General features: G+C 51.5%; 1 protein-coding gene across 1 annotated transcript; it reads left to right on the top strand.

Annotated features, from left to right (window-relative positions):
• The first annotated feature begins 18461 nt into the window (after nucleotides 1-18461).
• Nucleotides 18462-25468, top strand: LOC142250041 (uncharacterized). The gene is made up of 7 exons (XM_075322103.1): nucleotides 18462-18562; nucleotides 23886-23991; nucleotides 24066-24143; nucleotides 24223-24300; nucleotides 24399-24612; nucleotides 24693-24849; nucleotides 24982-25468. Exons 1-7 carry the CDS (start codon nucleotides 18462-18464, stop codon nucleotides 25466-25468), a joined length of 1221 nt encoding a protein of 406 aa, XP_075178218.1.
• The last annotated feature ends 574 nt before the right edge of the window (nucleotides 25469-26042 follow it).

Genomic DNA, 26042 nt, shown 5'->3' with positions numbered 1-26042 from the left:
AGATCTCCTCACGACTTTACCTGGCCTTATTATTGTAGTTATACAGTGGGTACATGTTATACATGTGAGATATTTAATTTATTTTAGGGTTTGGTCCTTGAATTTGCTGTATCATATTGATTTAAGCTACCAAACAGCTATGTAAACACAGAGTGTGAATATTTAATCTTTGGGAAGGAATTGGATATATATAATTGCATATTGACGCCTCTTTATCCCTGTATCTCACGGTTTCTATATTCCCTCACTGACATTAGCAGCATGTATTAGCATTAGCAGTGTAGGGATAGGAAGGGTGAGCCGTCGGTGAGCGGGGGCACCAATTCGCCTTACAGGGTGCCGACCTCCGCTGCGAGGTAGGGAGAGTTTAGGGCTATTGCCCCAATCCCTGCCCCCTCCTTTATTGGAATATCTAATTGTGTCTATAGTCACATGGGTGTATGTTGTTTAAAATTTTAATGATTATAACATAAAAATGTAACGATCCCCAAGCTAATGGTGGACGCTGGCAAATCATGTAACAAATTTTCCTTTTTCTTAATAATTAGATCTTTATATAAGATATTTTTGGTTTAGCACCTACAATTTGATTATATTTCTTAGATACTTTAGACAGAGTGTGATGTCCTGACCAGTGATGTACGAGCCGTATACAACTGCCTATATAGTGTGTTAAACATGTGTATCCTCCAATTCCAGATCCTAAATCAGTGTCAGGAGCACGTGGTCTCCAGCCAGGACACTGGGTGATCCTAAAAAGACAAGTCAGAATGAGCCATGAGTCAGAATCAGATGGGCCGATCCAGCTTTTCCCAACCACAGCGACTTCCATGAAGCTTGAGGGAAAACCCATCTGGAGACAACAGCCGCTGTAAAGAGTCCATCGTACCGGCAGAATGAGAGTCACAACACACATAGTGCTGGATTATCTCACATAGAACCTTATGGAGAATTTCTAGATTGGGGATGAAACATGGGAAATAACCATGATAAGGGAACAATGGGTACAGGAACATTATACAAATAAGGGCTCATGGTGGAAAAAAACATTATCTGACCTGAACCAGCTCATTAGTTTAAGGATGTAAGTGACGTTTTAAGGGTAACATACACTTGCAGGTAACTGGTATTGTCTTATTTGTTGGTATTTGAAGCCGTAAAAGTGCTACTTTGTGTTACTGAAGGTAATCGGATCCATGCGTAAGGGAAATCTTGTTAAAGGCCTCCTGGTGGTAGATTAGGGACCCAAGACAAGAAGAGATCCATTAGTGTTGTGATATAATTAGATGTATTCAGGTAGAAAAGTCTCGAAGACGCGGACAGCACTCGGATATTGACTGAGAATCAGTCTTTCAGAAACAGTAATGCTAAAAGCTGCAGCATAACGGTAAGAAGCTTATTCTTACAATTGCCTTACTCTTTCTAATCGATTAATCTCAAAATCTGAGTGAGCTCTTCAGCATTAAATAGTCTGTTCTAAGGACTGGGACATTACCTTTGCCTCTGTGAACTGTGTGTGCGGGATGTGATCAACTCTCTGATCAGCAGTCTGTACCAGCGGGGCAAAGGCTTAGCATTGCTTGTATAGCGGATAGAAAAATGAAAAAAGGTTGCAGTTAAAGCATTAGAGCTGATTTGTTAGAGGACCACGGTAGGGTCAGAAGGTTAATAAAGTATTTAGGGGGGACTGTTGAGGAGAACCTTTCCATCAAATACTTAATTAACCTCTTGACAAGGGATTGTGGGAAATATGTCGATTTGCCTTACATAATTCAGGTTTCAGATCATACACATGACACAGATATAAAGATGGCTGCCATTTCCTGTTCACCACACCTTGCTTGGAATGCAAGGAATGTCCAGATGAAAGAAGACCGCCATATAAGGGAAGAACCCTGGTCAAGCTAGAAGACCAACCCACAGATCAGATGACATCATAGACCAAACCATCAGCATGGATCCACTAAATGACGTCCCTCCCATCACCATGGTTTCATCCACTGGAGTCAGACCCGCCCATCAACAGCAACACGGATCTCCCCATTGGCTAGCTCATGAACTGTCCCACTAAATGTGCATATTTGAACTTGTGTACGCCCCTAGCCTATATCAAGAGGACACATGCTCTTCCCTGTTCTGTTTGGTGCTATCTTTACTGTGACCAAGAAGAGATTTCATATCCGACTGTGTCTGGTGTGAATTCTTTTATGCATGCACTTGGCCCATATCAATTCGGCCAGGCAGTAGGCAACTAGTGATCTCGGGTTAAGAGTTCACCCCAACACCCATACTATGTATGTATACATCACCCTTAACCTTCTCTCACCATACTATGTAGACTAGACATCACCCCTCACCCTCTCTCCCCATATTATGTCTACACCCCCCCTCACTCTCTCCCCATATTATGTATACATCCCCCTCACCCTCTTTCCCCATACTATGTATGTATACATCACCCCTCACCCTCTCTCCCCATAATATGTATGTGTACATCACCCCTCAGCCACTCTTCCGATAGCATATAAATATACATCACCCCTCACCCCCTCTCCCCATTCTAATAATATAATAATACAATTTATTTTTATAGTGCCAACATATGGCGCAGCACTTTACAATCAGGTGAAGGCTTGTAAGACAAAAACAAATAGCACATAGTTCAGCAGCTACATAAGGATGAGGGCCCTGCTTGAAAGATTACAATCTATGGGGAAATAGGGGGACACAAAAGGTAAAGCGTGCTTGTAGCATCTGGTCCGGCCATCATTATGATAATTTATTGATTTCATATAAAGATGAATGAGGCGGTCATTAGACAGTAACATTTTAGGTGCACTTACATGCTATTGGTTCTATGGAGGATGTGAGGACAGAAATGGGAGGGAGAAGGTTATGAATAGCATTTAGAAGGTGGGACAGGGGAGAGTTAGATTAGTAAATTATGATGATAAGCCTGTTTGAAGAGATGTGTTTTTAGTGCACGCTTAAAAACTTGGGGGCTGGATATTAGTCACATTCTTTGGGGTAATACATTCCAGAAAACTGGCACTGCATGAGAAAAGTCTTGGAGACGGAGGTGTGTGGTTCGTATGGAGAATGTTAATGTAAGATCATGTGCGGAATGGTGGGGCGAGTAGGATGATAGACAGAGATGAGGGATAAGATAAAAGGTGGTACAGAACTGTGGAGAGCTTTGTGGGTGAGAGATATGAGTTTGTATTGTAATCTGTAGCTGATAGGTAGCCAGTGTAGTGACTGGCACAAGGTGGAGGCATCAGTGAAGCGGCTGGACAGGAATATGACCATGGCTGCTGCATTCAAGATGGACTGGAGAGGAGAAAGTTTGGTCAGAGGGAGACCGATCAGTAAAGAGTTGCAATAGTTCAGACGAGAATCAATACAGTAAGTGCAACAGTAAGGGGTTTTGCAGTTTTGAAGGTGAGAAAGGGTCGGATTATGGAGATGTTTTTAAGATGCAGGTGACATGTGAGTTTATTGTATATGGAGAATGAAGGAAAGTTATGCGTGAAATATAAACCCAAGACAGCGAACATGCTGCTTGAGAGTAATGATTAAATCATTGAAGGTAATTGAGATGTCGGGTATAGGTTGGTTAGTAGAGGGGGGAAACACAAGAAACCCATTTTTAGAGAGATTCCGTTTCAGATAGAGGGAGGACATGCTTTGAGAGACAGCAGACAGACTGGTATTTCGTAATAAAACGCGTGATGTTCGGAGACGATGTGTATAATTGGGTGTCATCAGCATAGAGATGATACTGGAAACCAAATCTGCTGATGATTTGTCCAATAGAGGCGGTGTATGGAGAGAAGATTAGTGGACCGAAAACAGAGCCTTGAGGAACCCCGAAGGTGAGGGGTGAAGAGCGGTGTAAGTGTGACGCCCTGGGCAAGCCAGGGGTCACAGGTCATCACACCACCACACCCTACACCCCAGTTAGGAACACCAAGGCTACCAAAATCTTTGTTGCCTTCCTCCAGGGGCTGATGTTCACACCAGGGGGTGGGCCAGGCGGTTGGCTCCGCCCACCGAGGAGTTCACAGCCCTGGAGGCGGGAAGAACCAGGCAGATAAGAAAAGTTAGGGAAAGTAGAAGGAAGTGGTAGTGGAGCTAAAGAGAAAAGCTGAAGTGCCAGTAGTAAAGCCTGAAGTTGGTCCGGCTGTGTGCCCGGACAGTGACAGCAAGGTCAGCAGACGGCGGTGAGAGTCCGCAGGGGAGACTGCTTGGAGGTTGCTGGAAGGACTGCGGACGGGTAGTGGCCCGGCGGTCTGGAGCAGTATACGAAGAACAGTCAGCACCAGGGCAGGGGCCTCTCGGACCCCGGCAAGGCTAGGAGTCGCCATAATTTGCCAAATCCGTCAGTGAAGGGGACGTCTGTCTCCAAACAACCAAGTCCCGATTGAAGGCAACAGTCCGACCGTAACGGAGAGACACCGCCACCGCCAGGGCACCAGTTTCTCAGGGCCAGCGCCTGCGGGCAAAGTAGGGCTCCTCCGGCCCATATCCAAGCCGGGGAGCGGGTTACCGGTGGGAACCCATCGCTACCAACACAGAAACATCAGGTGCAGGAAAAGGGACATCACCGTCACCTACTGGGGAAAGCAAGTGCAGCCGTCCGTGGGAACCGTCTTTCCAGCCGTGTGTTTTACCGAGAACTGTGTCATCGTCTCAAGCTGAGTGAGTACCACAGTGCCGCAAGGCCCAGCGCTGCCCCCGCGTCCCTGCGCCCACCAAGCCCTGCATCGCCCACCTCATCACTGGGCCCCGGGATCACCAACCCCTACCCACGGAGGGGCAACCCAACATCTGGCTGCTCCATACCACCACTCCCGGGATCCCCATACAGAGCAGCGGTGGTGTCAACAAATCACCACAACCGTGGGTGGTGTCACGGACAATAAACAATCCCCACACCCAAAACACCCCTTTCACTCACGGGCGAGGAGCGCCGCTCGAGTCCCCGGGATCCGGCCCATCGCTCGAGCCACCGAGCAGCGGCAGCAGCAGGCCGCAGCAGCCGCAGCGGCAGCCGGACCCGAGCAGCAGTAGGGAGAGCGCGGCGTCCCCTCCTCCGCCCGCGACAACTTGACGTCACGAACAGGATCTTACCGCTCTGCCGTTGGCTAGAGGTGCGCCTTGTGACCGCCGGAGGTATCCGGCTGAAAAATTTCGGAAGTCGCCATCTTTGGCGCGAAAAGTTCCCGCTCGAGCGTCTTCTCGAGTAGCGGAGGCGCGAAGGCCAAGGCCCCGCCCCGATAGAGGAGGGGCCGGAAAGAAGCTAAGGGGGACGCGATGGCGGCTGGCTGCATGTGAGAGCAGCTATAAAAGCAGGGACGCCAGGACTCTGCACACATCTTGTTCCTGGGAATAGCCGCCAGCAGCATGTGGATGCCGTCCCGCAACACCGTAGCCCCCGCGCCAGGAACCGCGGCGTGGGTGGAGATCCGGACCGCGCAGCTCTACCAACGGCTGCAGGTTAAGATGCAGCTCCTCATGGAGGAGTGGGAGACCGACATGGCGGACGTTATAGCAGCCGTGCGGAGACGCGAGGAGGAAGCGGAGGAAGGGAGGGTGAGTGACCCACGCCCCGATGCCCTGGAAGGGCCGGTCATCGCGGCTGTGGGACCCGGTCCGAGCCCTCTCCCCCCGCTGCCTCCCTCGCCACCCGTCTCAGAGGCCGTGACCCCGCCACTAGGCCTGCTACCACCGCAACCGGTAGCATTACCCAGCATGCCCGCCCAGGCGGGCCGACCTGCAGCCGGAGCCCGTAGTCGACCGGAGGTGCTGCCTTGGAAGGCTCAGAAAACCGCACCGGAGGCGTCTCCAGAGAAAGTCCCCGAGCCGGAGATGATGAGCTGGTCCGAGCCGGAGGCCCAACTGCGGAAAGCCCCTGTGCCCATCCCCCACACCTCGGCTGAGGTAGCGCCGGGTTGTCACTGCAAGGTGGCGCCCAAGGCCAAGACACCGCGGGACTTGCCGCCCAGATCCCTGACAGTGGGCAACGTTCAGAATGTCCCGCGGGGCCCAACCCGTGCGCCGGAGCTCGCAGCAGCGCCGTATTGGGACAGGGAGCCGGTACCGCTGGGCCTGGAGATCGGTGAGAGAGAGGAAAAAGGCGGAGCTGGTGGCCCGAGCAATTAGAGAAAAAGAAAGCCTCCGTCAAGCAACATTCCAGGTCCGGGGCCCGCTGTACGAAGGACAGGTGAGGCGGTTTGATGTCCGCCGGGGCTACGGGTTTATATATGAACCGGGCCTGGAGGCCGAAGTGTTTGTAGCCCGGCGGGATGTGAATGCCCACCTGCCCGAGGAGCACCCCGGCCGTAATCTGATGCCGGGTGACATTGTGCAGTATACCCGGCACTGTGGAGAGAGGGGGTGGTTCGCCCTAGATGCAAAACTGAGGGGCAGCCAGGAGAGCCGAGTGAGTTCTGCACCCCCTCCCTCGGATGAAGCTGAATATCCGGAGTAAGGGCAGCGGAGCACCGTTGTCCAGTCCCCGTTGGGACCACCACTGAGTTGTTTGTTTGAAAAAGTTTAAAAATGAAAGTGATCAACTGATAGAGTTACCTGATTTACCGTGATTGAGGAAAGTGGCCGTTGCCGGCACCGTTGTCCCCGTGGGGACCGTTTAAAAAGTTTGCATGGAGAACTTTCCATGGACAAGCCCGTGAACTTGCAGGGCAACCACAAACGTTAGTGGCTTGTAAATAAGTTGTTTTACCGTTACCGTTTCCGCAGTTGCCGCCTCCGGAGAGGCAGGTTGGAGGGAGGGCCCTCAGCAGAGCAGGCTGGGGCCCAGCCACCACAGGAACCGGTGGCTACCCTCTGGAGGGAAAGGACAGATCCCGCTCGGGTGACTTGTGCTGGACTTGGGTCAAGGGGTGCTGCCTGGGTTTTAGGGGCAGCATCAGGGCCAGGTTGCTTGGGTGGGAGAGAGCGGAGACCGTAACCGTAAACCGTTAGTAACGTTTAAGAAATGTGCCTCCCATTGTGGGATGTTGTCATAAATTGTATGTGTGTTATTCTTCTTACCTTTTTCAGAAAATAAAACCGGTGTTGGACGGGCAGCCCGCGGACGGTCTGCATTTTGCTAAGGGGGAATGTGACGCCCTGGGCAAGCCAGGGGTCACAGGTCATCACACCACCACACCCTACACCCCAGTTAGGAACACCAAGGCTACCAAAATCCTTATTGCCTTCCTCCAGGGGCTGATGTTCACACCAGGGGGTGGGCCAGGCGGTTGGCTCTGCCCACCGAGGAGTTCACAGCCCTGGAGGCGGGAAGAACCAGGCAGATAAGAAAAGTTAGGGAAAGTAGAAGGAAGTGGTAGTGGAGCTAAAGAGAAAAGCTGAAGTGCCAGTAGTAAAGCCTGAAGTTGGTCCGGCTGTGTGCCCGGACAGTGACAGCAAGGTCAGCAGACGGCGGTGAGAGTCCGCAGGGGAGACTGCTTGGAGGTTGCTGGAAGGACCGCGGGCGGGTAGTGGCCCGGCGGTCTGGAGCAGTATACGAAGAACAGTCAGCACCAGGGCAGGGGCCTCTCGGACCCCGGCAAGGCTAGGAGTCGCCATAATTTGCCAAATCCGTCAGTGAAGGGGACGTCTGTCTCCAAACAACCAAGTCCCGATTGAAGGCAACAGTCCGACCGTAACGGAGAGACACCGCCACCGCCAGGGCATCAGTTTCTCAGGGCCAGCGCCTGCGGGCAAAGTAGGGCTCCTCCGGCCCATATCCAAGCCGGGGAGCGGGTTACCGGTGGGAACCCATCGCTACCAACACAGAAACATCAGGTGCAGGAAAAGGGACATCACCGTCACCTACTGGGGAAAGCAAGTGCAGCCGTCCGTGGGAACCGTCTTTCCAGCCGTGTGTTTTACCGAGAACTGTGTCATCGTCTCAGGCTGAGTGAGTACCACAGTGCCGCAAGGCACAGCGCTGCCCCCGCGTCCCTGCGCCCACCAAGCCCTGCATCGCCCACCTCATCACTGGGCCCCGGGATCACCAACCCCTACCCACGGAGGGGCAACCCAACATCTGGCTGCTCCATACCACCACTCCCGGGATCCCCATACAGAGCAGCGGTGGTGTCAACAAATCACCACAACCGTGGGTGGCGTCACGGACAATAAACAATCCCCACACCCAAAACACCCCTTTCACTCACGGGCGAGGAGCGCCGCTCGAGTCCCCGGGATCCGGCCCATCGCTCGAGCCACCGAGCAGCGGCAGCAGCAGGCCGCAGCAGCGGCAGCCGGACCCGAGCAGCAGTAGGGAGAGCGCGGCGTCCCCTCCGCCCGCGGCATAAGAGCCTGCAAAGGAAGCAGTGAAGGAGCGGTCAGAAAGATAGGAGGAGAGCAGTATTCTTGAGGCCAATAGAGCGGAGCATGGTGAGGAGGAGTTAGTGATCCATAGTGTCAAAAGCAGCTGAGATATCTAAGAGAAACTATAGGGAATAGTGGCCATTTGATTTAGCTGTTAACAAACCATTGGAGACTTTGGTGAGGGCCATTTCGGTGGAGTGTAAAGAGTGGAAACCAGATTGAGAGGGATCAAGAACCGAGCTTTCAGATAGATAGTGGATTAGCCGAGAGTTCCAGGAGTTTAGAGATAAAGGGAAGATTAGAGGCTCGTCTGTAGTTAGCAGCACAGTTCTGGTCGAGGAAAGGTTTTTTAAGTAGAGGCTTTGAAGCGACCGGTGGTAGGGCCACGGGTGTGTGTGTATGCTCTATTCCAACAAAATCCCCATACTCAGATTTTACCGGTAGTAACATTTCTTTACTAGGAAGCATATTTATAATACAATCAACCAAACTATCTGCGCACATGTGTATAGTGGAGTCCCCGGATCTTCACTCCTTCCGGGTACGCAGCAAGAGGAAAGGGAAAAAAAACAACAAAGAAATGGCGGCAACTTTCCCTAACTTTCCCTACAATCACGTACCAGTCTATCCCGGAAGAAGATGCCGCTCCCACGTCGCAGGCCTGGGGTCTCACGATGATGGGTCCCGGTGCAGCGCTGAAGGGATGCAGCTCCTCGGTCTTTTCCTTTGATCTTCCCCCGCTGGTAACGGATTCTAGTCAGTCTTTTAGTCCCGGGGCACGCCGAACAGAAGAAGGGAGATCACAGCCCCTGCACTTGCACTCAGGGTGCGATGCTCTGCAGTCCGGTTAGATCCTTGGTGCAAACAAAGTCCTGCAGACCGGGAATGGCAGAAACCACTTCCACAGGGTGATTCCTCCAAGACTCCGGTGGCAAAAGAGCCCTCTGTTCAGGAAGACCACACGCAGCTCTCCTCTGGCTGAGCTCCGGAGCTGAATAATCTTCCCGCACTTTTTCTTCCTGGTTCAAACACACAAGCTGCAGTAGAGGATTTCCCACCTCTGTGTTTGTGGTTGCACAGTCTGACACTGCCCCCTTGTGGGCAAGTGCTGAAGCAATATTCAAATCCATTTCTACATTAATGATGCAGTCTGAATTGTTGGTCCCATTACATACCCCCCCACTTAAAGGTTGGCAGTCCCCGTCAACTACCATCGGTTCCCAGGCAGCTATGACTGCAGATGTCACAGAGGTTGGTTGAGAAGTGGGCCATACATACTGGTCCCTGTAAGACCGCCCGGGCGGGATCCCAGCAGTGGTGCGGTCAGTGCGTCTCAAGGGTCGGTTGTTCCCTTCCCTGTCACTGTCTTTACGCCCCACTTCAGTCAGCACTCCGGGGGAAGAACTGGGTTGTGTAGGTGGGTCACCGGTCTCAGAATCGACGTGATCACTATGCTGGGAAACGTCCGTGACGTCAGTCGTGTTGGCAGCGTCACCCCCTCCGGGTACTGTGGTAGAGGAGTCAGGCTGGGATCGGCAGGGACGCAACATATTTCGGTGCACAGTGCGAATGTTGCGACTGTCTTCACCCTGCACTCGGTATACATGCCCGTTGGGGTAGGGGCGTTCGATTACCCGGTAGACTTCAGTCTCCCACTTGGCTCGAAGTTTCCCTTGTGGCTTCTTGATACGGAGCAAGACTAGCTGTCCTAACTTCAAGGGTTGCTCTTGCACGGGGAGTGGGTCAGCATGTATCTGGCCCCGGATTTGTTGGCTCACCAGCCGGTGTACAGTCTCCATCTTCTGTCGGTGAGCATTTAGCCAGGAGGGGTAGTTATGGCAGACATCATCTCCAGGGCGGAATAGGTTCAGGTCATGGACCCCTTTTCCAGGGCGGCCAAAGAGAAGGGTGTGTGGGGTGTAACCAGTCACGGAGTGGACCTGGTTGTTGTAGGCGCATACTAGATCGGGAAGGAATTGGGGCCATTGGTCTTTCTTATCATCGGCCAAGGTGCGGATCAGCTGGAGTAGAGTCCGGTTGAAGCGTTCACATGCACCGCTGCCTTGTGGGTGGTAAGGAGTGGTCCTCGACTTCTGGATCCCATACATCCGATGCAGCTCTTCGATGACTCGGCCTTCGAAACAAGCCCCCTGGTCAGAGTGCAACCTCTCCGGGCACCCGTAGACGTGGATGAACTGTCGACAGATGGCACGAGCAGCCGATTCAGCCGTCTGGTCTTTGGTAGCGACCGCGACAGCGAATTTTGTGAAGTGATCCACCATGACTAGGCAGTACTGATAGCCACTGCTCGCCGTCCCAATCAGCAGATAGTCCACCATCAACAGCTCAAGGGGCCTGGATGTTTTAATTGTCTGAACAGGTGCACGCTGCTCAGGGGACTTGTGTAGTTCACAGGTGCGACAGGTCTGGCAGACGTCTTCAACCAGCTTGCGGAGCCCCGGACAATAGATGGACTGTTGAATTCACCGAAAGGTCTTGTCTATTCCGAAGTGTCCTTTCCTTTTGTGGGCTTGGGCCACCATCTCACGGGCCAATTGATCAGGCACCACAACTTGTGTGCATTCCTCCAGCATGTGCGACAAGAGAACCTTCCGGTATAGCACTCCTTCTCTCAGAATCAGCCGGTCCCACTGACTAAGCAGGGTCAAGGTCCCGGTAGACAGTCGTGCCCGTATACCGGCGGGAGGCTTCTGCTGCCGCTTCACCCATTGTTTGAGTAGAGCCCATTCAGGGTTCTGGTCCTGGAGCCTGCCCCACTCCTGGGGTGGCAAGGCGACCCCCACTGGAGTTCCAGCTTCGCCCACAACGAACTGGCGGTAATCCACCATCTGTTGGGCGAGCTTTGCAAAGTCAGGCGTCTCGTCCCCTTCTAATTCTTCATCCCGGTCTCGGTTGAGTAAGGGGTATGACACTCTAGACAGGCTGTCCGCATTTTGATTCTCAGCTCCAGCCCTATATTTGATCTTGTAATTGAACTTGGAGAGCCGAGCCATCCAACGCTGCTCCATGACTCCGAGCTTCGCATTTTCTAAGTGGGCCAACGGGTTGTTATCGGTCAGGACTAGTACTTTAGCCCCCGTGAGGTATCCTGCAAATTTCTCCGCCATAGCCCACGTTAGGGCCAACAGCTCCAGCCGGAACGAGCTATAATTGGTGGGGTTCTTCTCGCCCTCATGTAGGGACCGACTGGCATAGGCTATGACCCGTTCCTTGCCTTCTTGGACCTGTGAAAGTACTGCCCCTAGACCCTGTAGACTGGCATCGGTGTGTAGTTGGAAGGGCAGGTTGTAGTCCGCATATGCCAGGATGGGGGGAGACGTTAAGACACCCTTTAGGGCTTGGAAGGACTCTTCCTGGCTGGGTCCCCAGCTGATGGGTCGTCCTCTGGGGCTGTTGGTGGTCCCTCGAAGCAGGTCATGCAAGGGTGCAGCAAGCCGGGCGAAGTTTTTGACGAACCGGCGGTAGTAGCCGGCCAACCCCAGGAAAGCCCTGACCTCCTTGACGTTTGTGGGCTGCGGCCAATCCCGTACGGCGGCTATCTTCTCTGAAGATGGCTGGACACCTTCGGCTGAGATCCGGTGGCCCAGGTAATTGATCTCGGGCTGCAGAAGACGGCACTTGCTGGGTTTCAACTTCAGGCCATCTTCTCTCAACCTACTGAACACACGGCCCAGCTGCTGCAGGTGTTCTTCAAATGTGGCCGAATAGACTACAATGTCGTCCAGGTAGATGAGGGTGAAGTCGAAGTTGAAGTCTCCCAAGCAGCGCTCCATCAGCCGCTGGAAAGTCCCCGGCGCGTTGTTCAGACCAAAGGGCATCCGGTCGAACTCGTACTGGCCCATGGGTAAGATGAAAGCAGTCTTCTCTCTATCTTTCTCATGCATAGGTACCTGCCAATATCCGCTGACCAGATCCAACGAAGAGAAGTATTTGGCTTTATTCAGGGCTGTCTGGGATTCTTCGATCCTTGGCAAAGGGTATGAGTCCCGGATGGTGCAAGCATTCAAACGGCGGTAGTCCACACAGAATCTCAGGGATCCGTCCTTCTTCTTGACTAACACCACCGGTGCAGCCCAGGGGCTCTGGCTTTCTCGTACCACTCCAGCGTGTAACATGGAATTCAGGAGATTTTTCACCTCTTGGTATTGCTGGGGAGGAATTTGGCGGTACCTTTCACGGATAGGAGCAATGTCACCGGTGGGGATTTCGTGCTTGATACTGGTGGTGCACCCAAAGGCGGTGTCATGCCGGGCAAAGGACGCCTGATGCTCTTGAAGTAGCTCTTCCACCTGGGATACCTCCCGTTTGGAGTATTGGGATACGTCCAACTGACACTTCTCTCGTAGTTCTCGCCCCGCGTTGGTGTCACCCGCGACAGCGGCCATGGCAGAGACCGTCACTGTCCAATCTCCCTCTGTAGACGGTACAAACTGGAGGGGGCTCATAGGGTTCACCTCTTCGGTCAGAGCGTAGACTCGGGCGAGCTGTGTCCCGGCTTCTAGGTCAACGCTCACGTTAGCCGTGTTGCCCAGCCATTCTTCCCTTTCTCACTACTGCTAGAGTTCGAGCGACTAGTGGATTCAGCTTCCCTTCCTTCGGGGTGTGCGGCTCAATTAGCACCTCCACGCCTTCAAGCTGTCTCGTGGTGCTAAGGGATAGTGAGATAACTGTCTCTTTCCCAGCCGGTAAGGTGATCCTAGTATGGCGGGGTACGGTGACCGTGGCCAGCGGCAGTTGTTCTTCTGTCATTCGCTGGAGGTTGCAGGTCCGGACCACTTGCTGAAAGGCACGGCGGGTGGCCCTATGTGCGGTCACTTCTTGCCAGTACTTGGGCCCTTTCTTGGTAAACAACACCAGATTCAGGTCTTTCAAGATGTTCATCCCAATAATCATGGGCGTTTCTGATCCAAAGCCTTCCCTGACCACAATTATCCCTCTCTTCCCGAGATCTTGGCCACAGATTTCGGTGTTCATCCAGGCAACTCCCGTCACCGGAATGGGTAGATTATTGGCTGCTTTGATCTTGATGGCGGTATCAGGGTCATAGGCAACCCGCGGCCTTAGACATTCTTCGTAGAACTGCTCGGAGATGGTGGATACCTGAGACCCAGTATCCATTAACCCTTGTACGGCGATCCCTTCCAGTAATACTTCCAGGGTGGGGCTATTTGATGCAACTTTGTTCCGTGGCTGGCTCTGTTTTCCTACACCCCTCTCTTTGGCGTCCCCTGCCGAGTGAGCCTCTTTGGCAGGGGCGTCTAGTTTAAAGGCGGCCGCTGTTGTGGGACATGACTTGCTGGTTCTGGTAGATCGGACCGTGGATGAACTTGAAAGTTCTGGGGGCAACGGTTGGCTCTATGGCGGGGATCGCCGCATGACCAGCATCTTCCCATCGGCCGGCTGTGTTCTTGTCTCGCTTGCAGGCCCGCCTGTTGGTCTAGGGTGAGCTGTAACACCTGTTTCTGCAACTCTGCCACCATCTGCTTCAGTTCTTCCGTATCGCTGTTCGGAGTCCCGATACCAGATATGGACCTGCAATCCACGGTATATGTCTGTGTCTCCACGACAGGTCCCCTTGAACGTTCTATAGCTTCTTGTTTGACCTCAGCGAACGTAAAGGCCGGATTTATCCGGAGTAGATCTTGCAATGAGCGGTTAAGGTACGGGTCTCTCAATCCGGTCACGAACTGATCTCTCAACACCAGGTCACGGGCACCCGTACTAGCTATCTGTTCTTCTTTTCTACAGGCTTGTTCTAGCAGCACTTGAAGGGCATTGGCATATTGAGGAATGTCCTCCGACTCGAGTTGAGTACGCCGGAAGAACATATAGCGCAACGTTCCCACATATGTGGTCGGCCCATAGGTGTTCTCCAGCACCCGCACCAAGTCATCCAACGTACGCTGGCCCCTAACCGTCTCCAGCCTGACTGTCGTCCACGCTTCCCCCTCTAATGTTAGCATGGCCATTTCTGCTAAGGTCTTAGGATCAGTGTTATACATTTCCCCCACTATCTTAAGTTGTTCAGTCCATTCAGTTACAGGATAGTTCTGTCCATCAAACTTTCTCACCTGATTGACAATAGACGGCGGGGGAGCTGTCCGGTTATAAGTTACTACCGGGGGATGATTTTGTTGGTAACACATCCTGCCGACTACGCCACATGAAGCGACCGGTGGTAGGGCCGCGGGTGTGTGTGTATGCTCTATTCCAACAAAATCCCCATACTCAGATTTTACCGGTAGTAACATTTCTTTACTAGGAAGCATATTTATAATACAATCAACCGAACTATCTGCGCACATGTGTATAGTGGAGTCCCCGGATCTTCACTCCTTCCGGGTACGCAGCAAGAGGAAAGGGAAAAAAAAACAACAAAGAAATGGCGGCAACTTTCCCTACAATCACGTACCAGTCTATCCCGGAAGAAGATGCCGCTCCCATGTCGCAGGCCTGGGGTCTCACGATGATGGGTCCCGGTGCAGCGCTGAAGGGATGCAGCTCCTCGGTCTTTTCCTTTGATCTTCCCCCGCTGGTAACGGATTCTAGTCAGTCTTTTAGTCCCGGGGCACGCCGAACAGAAGAAGGGAGATCACAGCCCCTGCACTTGCACTCAGGGTGCGATGCTCTGCAGTCCGGTTAGATCCTTGGTGCAAACAAAGTCCTGCAGACCGGGAATAGCAGAAACCACTTCCACAGGGTGATTCCTCCAAGACTCCGGTGGCAAAAGAGCCCTCTGTTCAGGAAGACCACACGCAGCTCTGCTCTGGCTGAGCTCCGGAGCTGAATAATCTTCCCGCACTTTTTCTTCCTGGTTCAAACACACAAGCTGCAGTAGAAGATTTCCCACCTCTGTGTTTGAGGTTGCACAGTCTGACACTGCCCCCTTGTGGGCAAGTGCTGAAGCAATATTCAAATCCATTTCTACATTAATGATGCAGTCTGAATTGTTGATCCCATTACAGCTTTATGATGGCATGTTTAAATGATGAAGGAAATGTACCTGATGAAAGAGAGAGGTTAAACATTTTTGTTAGATAGGTAGTGACAGCTGAGGAGAGAGCCTTAAAGAGATGTGAGGGAATAGGGTCACTGGTGCAGGTTGTCAGGTGAGAAGAAGCGAGGAGCCAGGTCACTTCTTCTGTGACAGGCTCAAATATTGAACGTGAGCTTGAGGTGTGAGAGGGGAGGGTATCAAGGTTCTGAGGGGATTTTTAAAAAATGTCCTGATGGATGTAGTTGATCTTTTGTAAGACGTACAAACAGTAGCCTCTCATCTGCACTCCCCATACTATGTATATATACATCACTCCTCACCCTCTCTCCCCATACTATGAATACATAGCCCCTCTCCCTCTCTCCCAATATTATGTATACATCATCCCGCACCCCCTCTCCCCATAATATATATACATCACCCCTCACCCTCTCTCCCCATACTATGTATACATCCCCCTAACCCGCTCTACCCTCATACTATGTATGTATATATCACCCTTCAGCCTCTCTACCCATAATATGTATGTATATATCACCCATCACCCTCTCTTCCCATACTATGTATGTATACATCACTCTCATCATCTCTCCCCATACTATGAATACTTAACCCCTCTCTCTTGCTCTCCCAATATTATGTATACATCATCCCGCATCCCCTCTCCCCATACAATATATACGTCACCCCTCACCCTCTCTCCCCATACTATTTACTATGTATACATCCACCTAACCCTCTCTCCTCATAATATGTATACATCCCCCTAACCCTCTTTTCCCTAATACTATGTATGTACATATCACCCTTCACCCTCTCTGCCCATACTATGTATGTATACATCAACCCTCACCCTCTCTCCCCATACTATGTATGTATACATCACCCTCATCCTCTCTCCCCATACTATGAATACATAACCCCTCTCTCTCACAATATTATGTATGCATCATCCCTGTCACGCTCCCGGTGTCCCGGCAGCCCTCCTTACCCACTGAGCCGGTTCCTGCATCACACCACCGCTCCGTACCCACTGATCCAGTCGTACCTGCATTGCACCACTACTCCGTACCCACTGATCCAGTCGCACCTGCATCGCACCACCGCTCCGTACCCACTGATCCAGCCTCGCCAGCGCACCACCGCTCCTTGCCCACTGATCCAGTTCACGTGTCCGCCGGTCACGCCTGCCGCTCCCGCTCATGCTCCCCTGAGTCCTGTTCCTGGTCTCAGGAGTCTGACTCTGAGTCTTAGCCACATGGTTCTGTATAGGACCGGACCGCGCCCACTCTCCTGGTCTTATAGGCCCAGCACACCTGCAGCAGGAAATAACATGAGGCTGTGCTGGGTATATAAGACTGGCCTTTCCATGTGGGTGGGGCCTGATCAACGTGTCTTGTAGCATAGTCTTATGAGCTAGGTGCTCAGGTCCCCTTGTGCCGTCTCCCGTTACCTGGACTACTGTTTGTCTTTCCTACCCGGCACCTGTACCAGTATACCGTACAGTCTTAGGAACTCCGTGACCTCAGTGACTTTGTTCTTCCCGTCCCCTGTGGGACGCGGCTCCCGTCCCGGCGACGTCAGTGCTCCGGCTGCCGTGTACCCTGCCCCCCCGGTGGGGTGCTTGGTCCAGCGGATCCACCTCCTGGGTCTACCAGTCTTCCCGATCCTGACAGATTGATCAGGCCATGGATCCCGCTGGAGCACAAATGTCTGAGCTGGCTGAACTACGCCAGGAACTGGTGCAACAGCGTGAAACCTTACACCGCATACTGAAGTTCCTGACGTCTGTGGACCACCGGTTGTACACGTTACAGACTGCCACCTCGTCTCAGTCCACGCAGCAAATGGTGTCTGGATCCGAACCCGTTGTCTCCGCGGCCTCGCAACTTCGTCTCGCTGCTCCGCCTCGGTATGCCGGGGACCCCAAGAACTGCGGGGGTTTTTGAACCAGTGCTCGCTGCACTTCAAATTACTCCCGCACCTCTTCGCTTCCGACCAAGCCAAGATAGCCTTTGTGATGTCCCACATGGAAAGCGAGGCGTTGGCCTGGATAAATCCATTGTGGGACAACAAGGATCCGGTGACGACCAACATCCGGGAATTCCTTCAGGCTTTTCGAGGTACCTTTGATGAAGCAGGACGCACTACCGCGGTTTCCTCCTCGCTCCTCCGGCTACGCCAAAGAACCCTGACGGTGGGCCAGTACGCCATCCAGTTCCGCACGCTTGGCTCCGAGCTAGGCTAGAACAACGAGGCATTGACGGCAGCCCTTTTGGGAGGGCCTGTCGGGCCGCATTAACGACGAATTAGCTGGTCGTGACATTCCCCGTACTTTGGACGCTCTGATATCCCTAGCCACCCGGATTGACCTCTGTTTCCAAGAGCGAACCAAGGAAGTATCCCGGGAGAAGCGACCAATCCGTCACATCTCCGTTCTGCAGAGGTCTACCGTTCCCCCGCCACTGCCGTTCTGCGATTCTACTCCTGAACCAATGCAAATTGACCGACTGAGCCAAGCTGAGCAACGCCGTGCAGAGCGACTCGCCCAGGGCCTGTGTTTCTATTGTGGAAGCGGTTCACATCTGCTCTGCTGATGCCCTGAGAGACCAGGAAGACCCCGAGTCCAAGGGATGCTGGGAACCGCCACCCTTGATACTGGAATCCCCTCAGTCCCGGTTACACAGACTGTCCAAGTTACGACTGAGAGGGTCCGGTTCACGGCAGAGGCTCACATCGATTTGGGGGCAGCGGGTAATTTCATTCACCAATCTACAGTGTCCCGATACCAGATACCTGTGACCCTGCTTGCCAAACCCCTCTGGTTCGCCTCCGTGGACGGAAAAACGTTATACGAACCCGTCATATTTACAACCAAACCCGTGAGACTCTGTGTTGGTGCTCTGCACACTGAGACTATTACTTTGTATGTTTGTATGTCATCCCGAGAATGGCTCCCGCGCTTCTGCTGGGTCTGCCCTGGCTACAACTCCATGACCCTGACATCAGTTGGCGCTCTGGTGCAATCACGCGCTGGAGACCCTTGTGCCATGATAACTGTCTACAGCCCGTTCCTCGGCCCCTGGCACCTGACCCTGTCATGCCTCAAGAAGAAGAGGAAACAACGCAGTCCAGTGTTGTACCACATCTCCTGGTACTTGAGCCTTTGGTACCACCGGGTCCTGAAGAAGAGACGACGCAGTCTAGCGTCGTTCCACCATCCCTGGCTATTGAGACTTTGATGCCACCGGCTACTGAGGATGAGACACTGTCCTGTACCCGGTCCGAGATGCCCGATCTGGTCGTCCAAGACTCCAGTCCTGCTTCTGACTGTCCTCCCCTTTCCGTTGCCTCCGTTGCCGCTGACTTGGGTTCTCCGATACGGGACATAGTGGCCATGAAAACGGTCCGGGGTAAGCAGTCCTTCCTGGTCGATTGGGTGGATTGCGGTCCTGAGGCCCGGTCCTGGTTGTCCCGGAAGTACGTTGCTGCCCCTCTTCAGCGCGCCTACATGTCCCGGCCGCGGGGAGGGGGGCTTCAAAGGGGAGTACTGTCACGCTCCCGGTGTCCCGGCAGCCCTCCTTACCCACTGATCCAGTCGTACCTGCATCGCACCACCGCTCCGTACCCACTGATCCAGTCACACCTGCATCGCACCACCGCTCCGTACCCACTGATCCAGCCTCGCCAGTGCACCACCGCTCCTTGCCCACTGATCCAGTTCACGTGTCCGCCGGTCACGCCTGCCGCTCTCGCTCATGCTCCCCTGAGTCCTGTTCCTGGTCTCAGGAGTCTGACTCTGAGTCTTAGCCACATGGTTCTGTATAGGACCGGGCCGCGCCCACTCTCCTGGTCTTATAGGCCCAGCACACCTACAGCAGGAAATGACATGAGGCTGTGCTGGGTATATAAGACTGGCCTTTCCATGTGGGCGGGGCCTGATCAACGTGTCTTGTAGCATAGTCTTATGAGCTAGGTGCTCAGGTCCCCTTGTGCCGTGTCCCGTTACCTGGACTACTGTTTGTCTTTCCTACCCGGCACCTGTACCAGTATACCCTACAGTCTTAGGCCCGTTTCACACGTCAGTGAAAAACAGTGCCGTTTTTCACTGGCGTGTAAAACACGCACATGTTCCTGCGTGTGCCGTGATTCACGGCACACGTGGGTTGTCTAAGTGCAATCCGGGCTCCATTCTCCGTGGCCCGTGATTGCACTTAGAAAACAACTCACCTGTGCGCGCTCCCACTCTGCATGGTGCTGATCGCTCCCGCGGTGCAGCATCCGGCCGGCGGTGACCCCCGCAGCAGCTGCTTCCGGGTCGGCTGTGTCGCGCATAATGAATATGCGCGACAATAATGAGCCGGCTTAGAAGCAGCCGGCAGAATGGGCTGCAGAGGACATCGCTGGACGCCGGGTGAGTAAAAATGTTTTTTATTTTAAAAGCACGTTTTTTTCTGGCATGTGTTTCACGGACCACACCACTGCGTGGTCCGTGGAACATCAGTGATGCCAGAAAAAAATGGACATGTCTCCGTGCGGCAATCACGCACACGCGGGTGCGCCGCACGGAGACACGTGCAGTGAAAAATCACTGACGTGTGAGCAGACCCATTCATTATAATGGGTCTGCGTATGTCAGTGATTCTGGTACGTTTTAAAAAAAGCACAAACGTCCCAGAATCACTGACGTGTGAAAGGGGCCTTAGGAACTCCGTGACCCCAGTGACTTTGTTCTTCCTGTCCCCTGTGGGACGCGGCTCCCGTCCCGGCCACGTCAGTGCTCCGGCTGCCGTGTACCTGCCCCCCGGTGGGGTGCTCGGTCCAGCGGATCCACCTCCTGGGTCTACCAGTCCTCCCGGTCCTGACAATCCCGCACCCCCTCTCCCCATACTATATATACATCACCCCTCACCCTCTCTCCCCATAGCATGTATACATCACCCCTCATCCCCTCTCCCCATACTATATATGTATACATCATCCCTAACCCTCTCTCCCCATACTATGTATTATGTATACATCACCCCTAACCCTCTATCCCCATACTATGTATGTATACATCACCCCTAGCCCTCTTTTACATGGTTACTTAGGTTGAAAAAAGACCTAGGTCCATCTAGTTCAACCTTTCTCCACCAGTTCTACATTTGGTCACTAAGTCATTTATAACCAACAATGTTGTGTGTACTGAGGAAATCATCCAGCCCTTTTTTTAAAAGCTGTTATAGTATCTGCCATTACTACCTCTTGTGGTAGGGCATTCCACAGTCTGACTGCTCTAACTGTAAAGAACCTTTTCCTATTTAGCTGCTGGAATCGATTTTCTTCCACTTGCAGGGAATTCCTCCTGGTCCTTAGTATTGTCTTTGGAAGGAATAAGTCATGTGCCGTTCCTTTATATTGACCACTCATGTATTTATACATATAAAAGAGATCTCCTCTGAGACGTGTTTTTTTCTAAGCTAAACAAATCCAACTTTTTCAACCTCATCATATGGGAGGCCTTCCATTCCTTGTAGTAGTCTAGTTAACCGCCTTTGAACTGACTCTAACTTCTGAATGTCCTTTTTAAAATGTGGAGCCCAAAACTGGATCCCATATTCCAGATGTGGCCTTACAAGTTATTTATAGAGGGGTAACAATATGTTGGGATCACGGGATCTGATCTCTCTTTTTATACACCCTAAAATCTTGTTTGCTTTAGCAGCTGCTGCCTGATATTGAGTACTGCTGCTCAGCTTATTTGTAATAAGAATACCCAAGTCCTTCTCCTGTTCTGTAGTTCCGAGTTTACTTCCATTTAATGTATACGCAGTTATAGGATTACTCCATCCTAGGTGCATTACTTTACATTTATCAACATTAAACCTCATTTGCCAAATATCTGCCCATTCTGACATCTTATCCAGATCTTTTTGTAATATTGTACTATCAAGGTCAGTTTTTAATATCTGGGCCAGATGGATGGGCCAAAGGCTGGATCAGTAAATGGCAGAGAGCTCTAATCCGACTCAGACGCCAGCAAGGTGGAGGTGGGGTACTGGTATGGGCTGGTATCATCAAAGATGAACTTTTGGGACCTTTTCGGGTTGAGGATGGAGTGAAGCTCAACTCCCAGACCTACTGCCAGTTTCTGGAAGACAACTTCTTCAAGCAGTGGTACAGGAAGAAGTCGGTATCGTTCAAGAAAAACATGATTTTCATGCAGGACAATGCTCCATCACATGCATTCAACTACTCCACAGCGGCCAGTAAAGGTCTAAAGGATGAAAAAATAATGACATGGCCCCCTTGTTTACCTGATCTGAACCCCATAGAGAACCTGTGGTCCCTCATAAAATGTAAGATCTACGGGAAGGGAAAACAGTACACCTCTCGCAACAGTGTCTGGGAAGCTGTGGTGGCTGCGGCACGCAATATTGATCATAAACAGATTAAGCAACTGACAGAATCTATGGATGGTAGGCTGTTGAGTGTCATCATAAAGAAAGGTGGCTATATTGGTCACTAATTTTTTTGAGTTTTGTTTTTGCATGTCAGAAATGTTTATTTCTAAATTTTGTGCAGTTATATTGGATTACCTGGTGAAAATAAGTAAGGCTACTTTCACACATCAGTTTTTTTCCATCAGGTTCAATCCGGAAAAAAACGGGTAAAACGGATCCGGTACCGCATCCGGTTTTCCCCCATAGACTTGCATTGTTACTGGATTGTACCGGATGGCTTTGCGTTGCATCCGGTTTTTTCCGGATGCGGCAAAATAATTGAATGCGGCGGCCGGATAGAACGTATCATGTAACGTTTTTTGGCCCCTTAAAAAAACCGCATTCTGCCGGATCCGGCGCAATGCGGCATTGTATACAATGGGTGTCTATGCATGCCGGATCCGGCGCAATGCGGTTTAAACCGGATGCGGTGACCGCATCCGGTTTGGTAAACAGAGCATGCGCAAATTTTTTTTTTTCATCATCACAAAACTTATAAAAGGATCCAGCACATTCTACACACCTCCTGCCGGATCCTGACTTCAACTTCTGCTGTCCTCCAGTCCAGTGCTCCAGGGAAGAGGTATGTCCACAGTACTGTCCACAGATCACTGCTGTGAGCTGCGTACATGTACTTAGACATTTTTTTTCTTTTTTTGCAGGTGCAGTGTTGCCGTGTAATTTGTGGACAGCCAGTTGCTGTGTCCGTTTCCATTGAGTGCCAGTGCGGATTTGGAGGAGAGTGTTCCTGAGGTAATGTCCACAGTACTGTCCACAGATCACTGCTGTGAGCTGCGTACATGTACTTAGACATTTTTTTTTCTTTTTTTGCAGGTGCAGTGTTGCCGTGGAATTTGTGGACAGCCAGTTGCTGTGTCCGTTTCCATTGAGTGCCAGTGCGGATTTGGAGGAGAGTGTTCCTGAGGTAATGTCCACAGTACTGTCCACAGATCACTGCTGTGAGCTGCGTACATGTACTTAGACATTTTTTTTTCTTTTTCTGCAGGTGCAGTGTTGCCGTGTAATTTGTGGACAGCCATTTGCTGTGTCCGTTTCCATTGAGTGCCAGTGCGGATTTGGAGGAGAGTGTTCCTGAGGTAATGTCCACAGTACTGTCCACAGATCACTGCTGTGAGCTGCGTACATGTACTTAGACATTTTTTTTTCTTTTTTTGCAGGTGCAGTGTTGCCGTGTAATTTGTGGACAGCCAGTTGCTGTGTCCGTTTCCATTGAGTGCCAGTGCGGATTTGGAGGAGAGTGTTCCTGAGGTAATGTCCACAGTACTGTCCACAGATCACTGCTGTGAGCTGCGTACATGTACTTAGACATTTTTTTTTCTTTTTTTGCAGGTGCAGTGTTGCCGTGTAATTTGTGGACAGCCAGTTGCTGTGTCCGTTTCCATTGAGTGCCAGTGCGGATTTGGAGGAGAGTGTTCCTGAGGTAATGTCCACAGTACTGTCCACAGATCACTGCTGTGAGCTGCGTACATGTACTTAGACATTTTTTTTTCTTTTTTTGCAGGTGCAGTGTTGCCGTGGAATTTGTGGACAGCCAGTTGCTGTGTCCGTTTCCATTGAGTGCCAGTGCGGAGTTGGAGGAGAGTGTTCCTGAGGTAATGTCCACAGTACTGTCCACAGATCACTGCTGTGAGCTGCGTACATGTACTTAGACATTTTTTTTTCTTTTTTTGCAGGTGCAGTGTTGCCGTGTAATTTGTGGACAGCCAGTTGCTGTGTCCGTTTCCATTGATCGCCAGTGCGGATTTGGAGGAGAGTGTTCCTGAGGTAATGTCCACAGTACTGTCCACAGATCACTGCTGTGAGCTGCGTACATGTACTTAGACATTTTTTTTTTCTTTTTTTGCAGGTGCAGTGTTGCCGTGGAATTTGTGGACAGCCAGTTGCTGTGTCCGTTTCCATTGAGTGCCAGTGCGGAGTTGGAGGAGAGTGTTCCTGAGGTAATGTCCACAGTACTGTCCACAGATCACTGCTGTGAGCTGCGTACATGTACTTAGACATTTTTTTTTCTTTTTTTGCAGGTGCAGTGTTGCCGTTAAAGTTTGGCCCATCAAGTTGTTGTGCGTGGCCTGTAATAAAAAAAATATGTCGTCTTCTGGTAGCCCGCCCTTCGGTTCAGAAACTGAGGTATTTTTTTTTTTTTGGTGTTATTTTTTTAAAAAAAAATAAAAATTTTTTTTAAATAAACGACATTTACACAGGTGGCCGAAACATCACAGGAGATGCTGCCAGAAGAGGACGGAAGGGGTGGAGAAATACACGGAGCGGGCGGTCATAGTGTAAGTTTCATACAGGAATTGTTTACCACAGCACACCAAACACATAAGTAAATAATGTTTTTTTTTTTCTTCACTAAAGGCTTCAACTTCTAGGGCTCACGATAGAGCTCCCCCAAGACCGTCCCAGGGTCGTCGTCGAGGTGGCGGTGGTCATAGTGTAAGTTATTTTTTTTTTTTTTTTTTTTTTTTTTTGTCATGTCAGTGTGAATTTTTGTCTATTTTTTTTTTTAATTTCTTTTTTCTTTCTTTGAACAGGCATCACAGCGTGCTCCCGATTCTGACGGTGAGGAGGCCGGATTTATCAACATCGACCTCCTCATCGATGAAGTTAGAGAAAGGGAGCCGCTGTGGAACATGGCTGACCGCCGCCACGCTGATTCGATCGTAACCCGTCGACTCTGGGACGAGGTATGCCACGCAGCGGTAGAAGGTTGGGGGGAGCTCAATTCTCGTGGCCAGAAGAAACAGCGTAAGTATTCACAGTTCAGTAGGTTATGCTGCATGATGTAATGTGTTGTATACTAACCACTTTCTGCTTTCCACTTTCAGGTGACAAACTTCAGAAGCGGTGGCGGTCTATCAGGGATCGCTTCAAAAAGGAGTTGAATCAAGAGATGCAGGCCCCGAGTGGATCCGGAGGACGCAGATCGAAGTACCGTTACTTTAGAGCGTTGTCGTTCCTCCGGACAACTATGGTGTGCAGAAGGTAAATATTCCACACAATATGTACAAAGTATAATATTTTATGTCTGATTTTTTTTTGCCTTTTTTTTTTTTAGTCAGTGCCAATGTATAGCAATTAAATTAATTATTGTTTTGTTTTTCCTCTTTTTAACAGCACCGTCTGCAGCACTCAGGAGCCTGCATCGAACCCGACAGGAGCGATCCCTGAACAGTCCGCCACTGGGGAACACATGCACAGACCCCACCCATCTGAACCTTCCCTTCCATCGACATCTGTCCCATCCACCTGCGCTGGAGCTTCACGTGAGACTTCATTACCTGAAGCTGCTGGTGATGAGATAGCTTTTCCCCTACCCCACCCCTCTGACACTGCTGCCCTCAGTAGAACACCTTTGGGTTCTGGGCGTCAGCGTCATAGGGGTCAGGAAAAGAGCTATGCGCCCGAGTTCTTGCATCTAAATGCAGCCTTCCAGAACGCCATTCAATTATTAGCCGAACAAAATCGTTCATCTTTTAGCTTAATAAATGCCAATATGGAAAAAAATACGCACGAATTGTGCACGCGTCTGGACAGGCTGCATTTAGATGCAAGTAAATCACCCAATCATTGTTTTTTTCAAGCCGTACTAGAGCGCATGTAAAAGCTATCTCTTGACCATCAGATGCATGTAATGCAAGCCACACGGCAGGCTCTGGCGCAGGTTGACTCCCAACCACCTCCACCCACCCCTCCAAGACCACCTGCCCCCCCTCCAGCCATTGTCCCTACTCCCCCTACTGCCCAGTACCAGCCTGCTGCCCAGTACCAGCCTGCTGCCCAGTACCAGCCTGCAGCCCAGTACCAGCCTGCAGCCCAGTACCAGCCTGCGGCCCAGTACCAGCTCCCAACCACATCTGCCCCTACACTTCCTACCCACTACCACATCTCGCCTTCCACACCCATCATGACCCCAACTCAAGCCACTAATTCACCAGCCACCTCTTCTGTCTCCCAATCCCTCCACTCCACCCCTCAATCCTTACCAAATCCCATCCCATCTCCTGGTTTCCCTCTTGGTTTCTCAAGCACACCTTCACCTTCTGTTACTTCCCCACCACCACCACCAACACCACTTTCCACCCTCAATACTCCAACTGTGCGTGTGTTCCCACCTGTCAGCCCCTCCAGTACTATCTCCACCCCAAGCCCAAGATATACCAATTTATAATTTATGT

Source organism: Anomaloglossus baeobatrachus, chromosome 8, assembly GCF_048569485.1.
Source record: "Anomaloglossus baeobatrachus isolate aAnoBae1 chromosome 8, aAnoBae1.hap1, whole genome shotgun sequence".
NCBI lineage: Eukaryota > Metazoa > Chordata > Amphibia > Anura > Aromobatidae > Anomaloglossus > Anomaloglossus baeobatrachus.
Note: the sequence above shows the minus strand (reverse complement) of the source record. Positions and strands in the feature narration are given on the sequence as shown.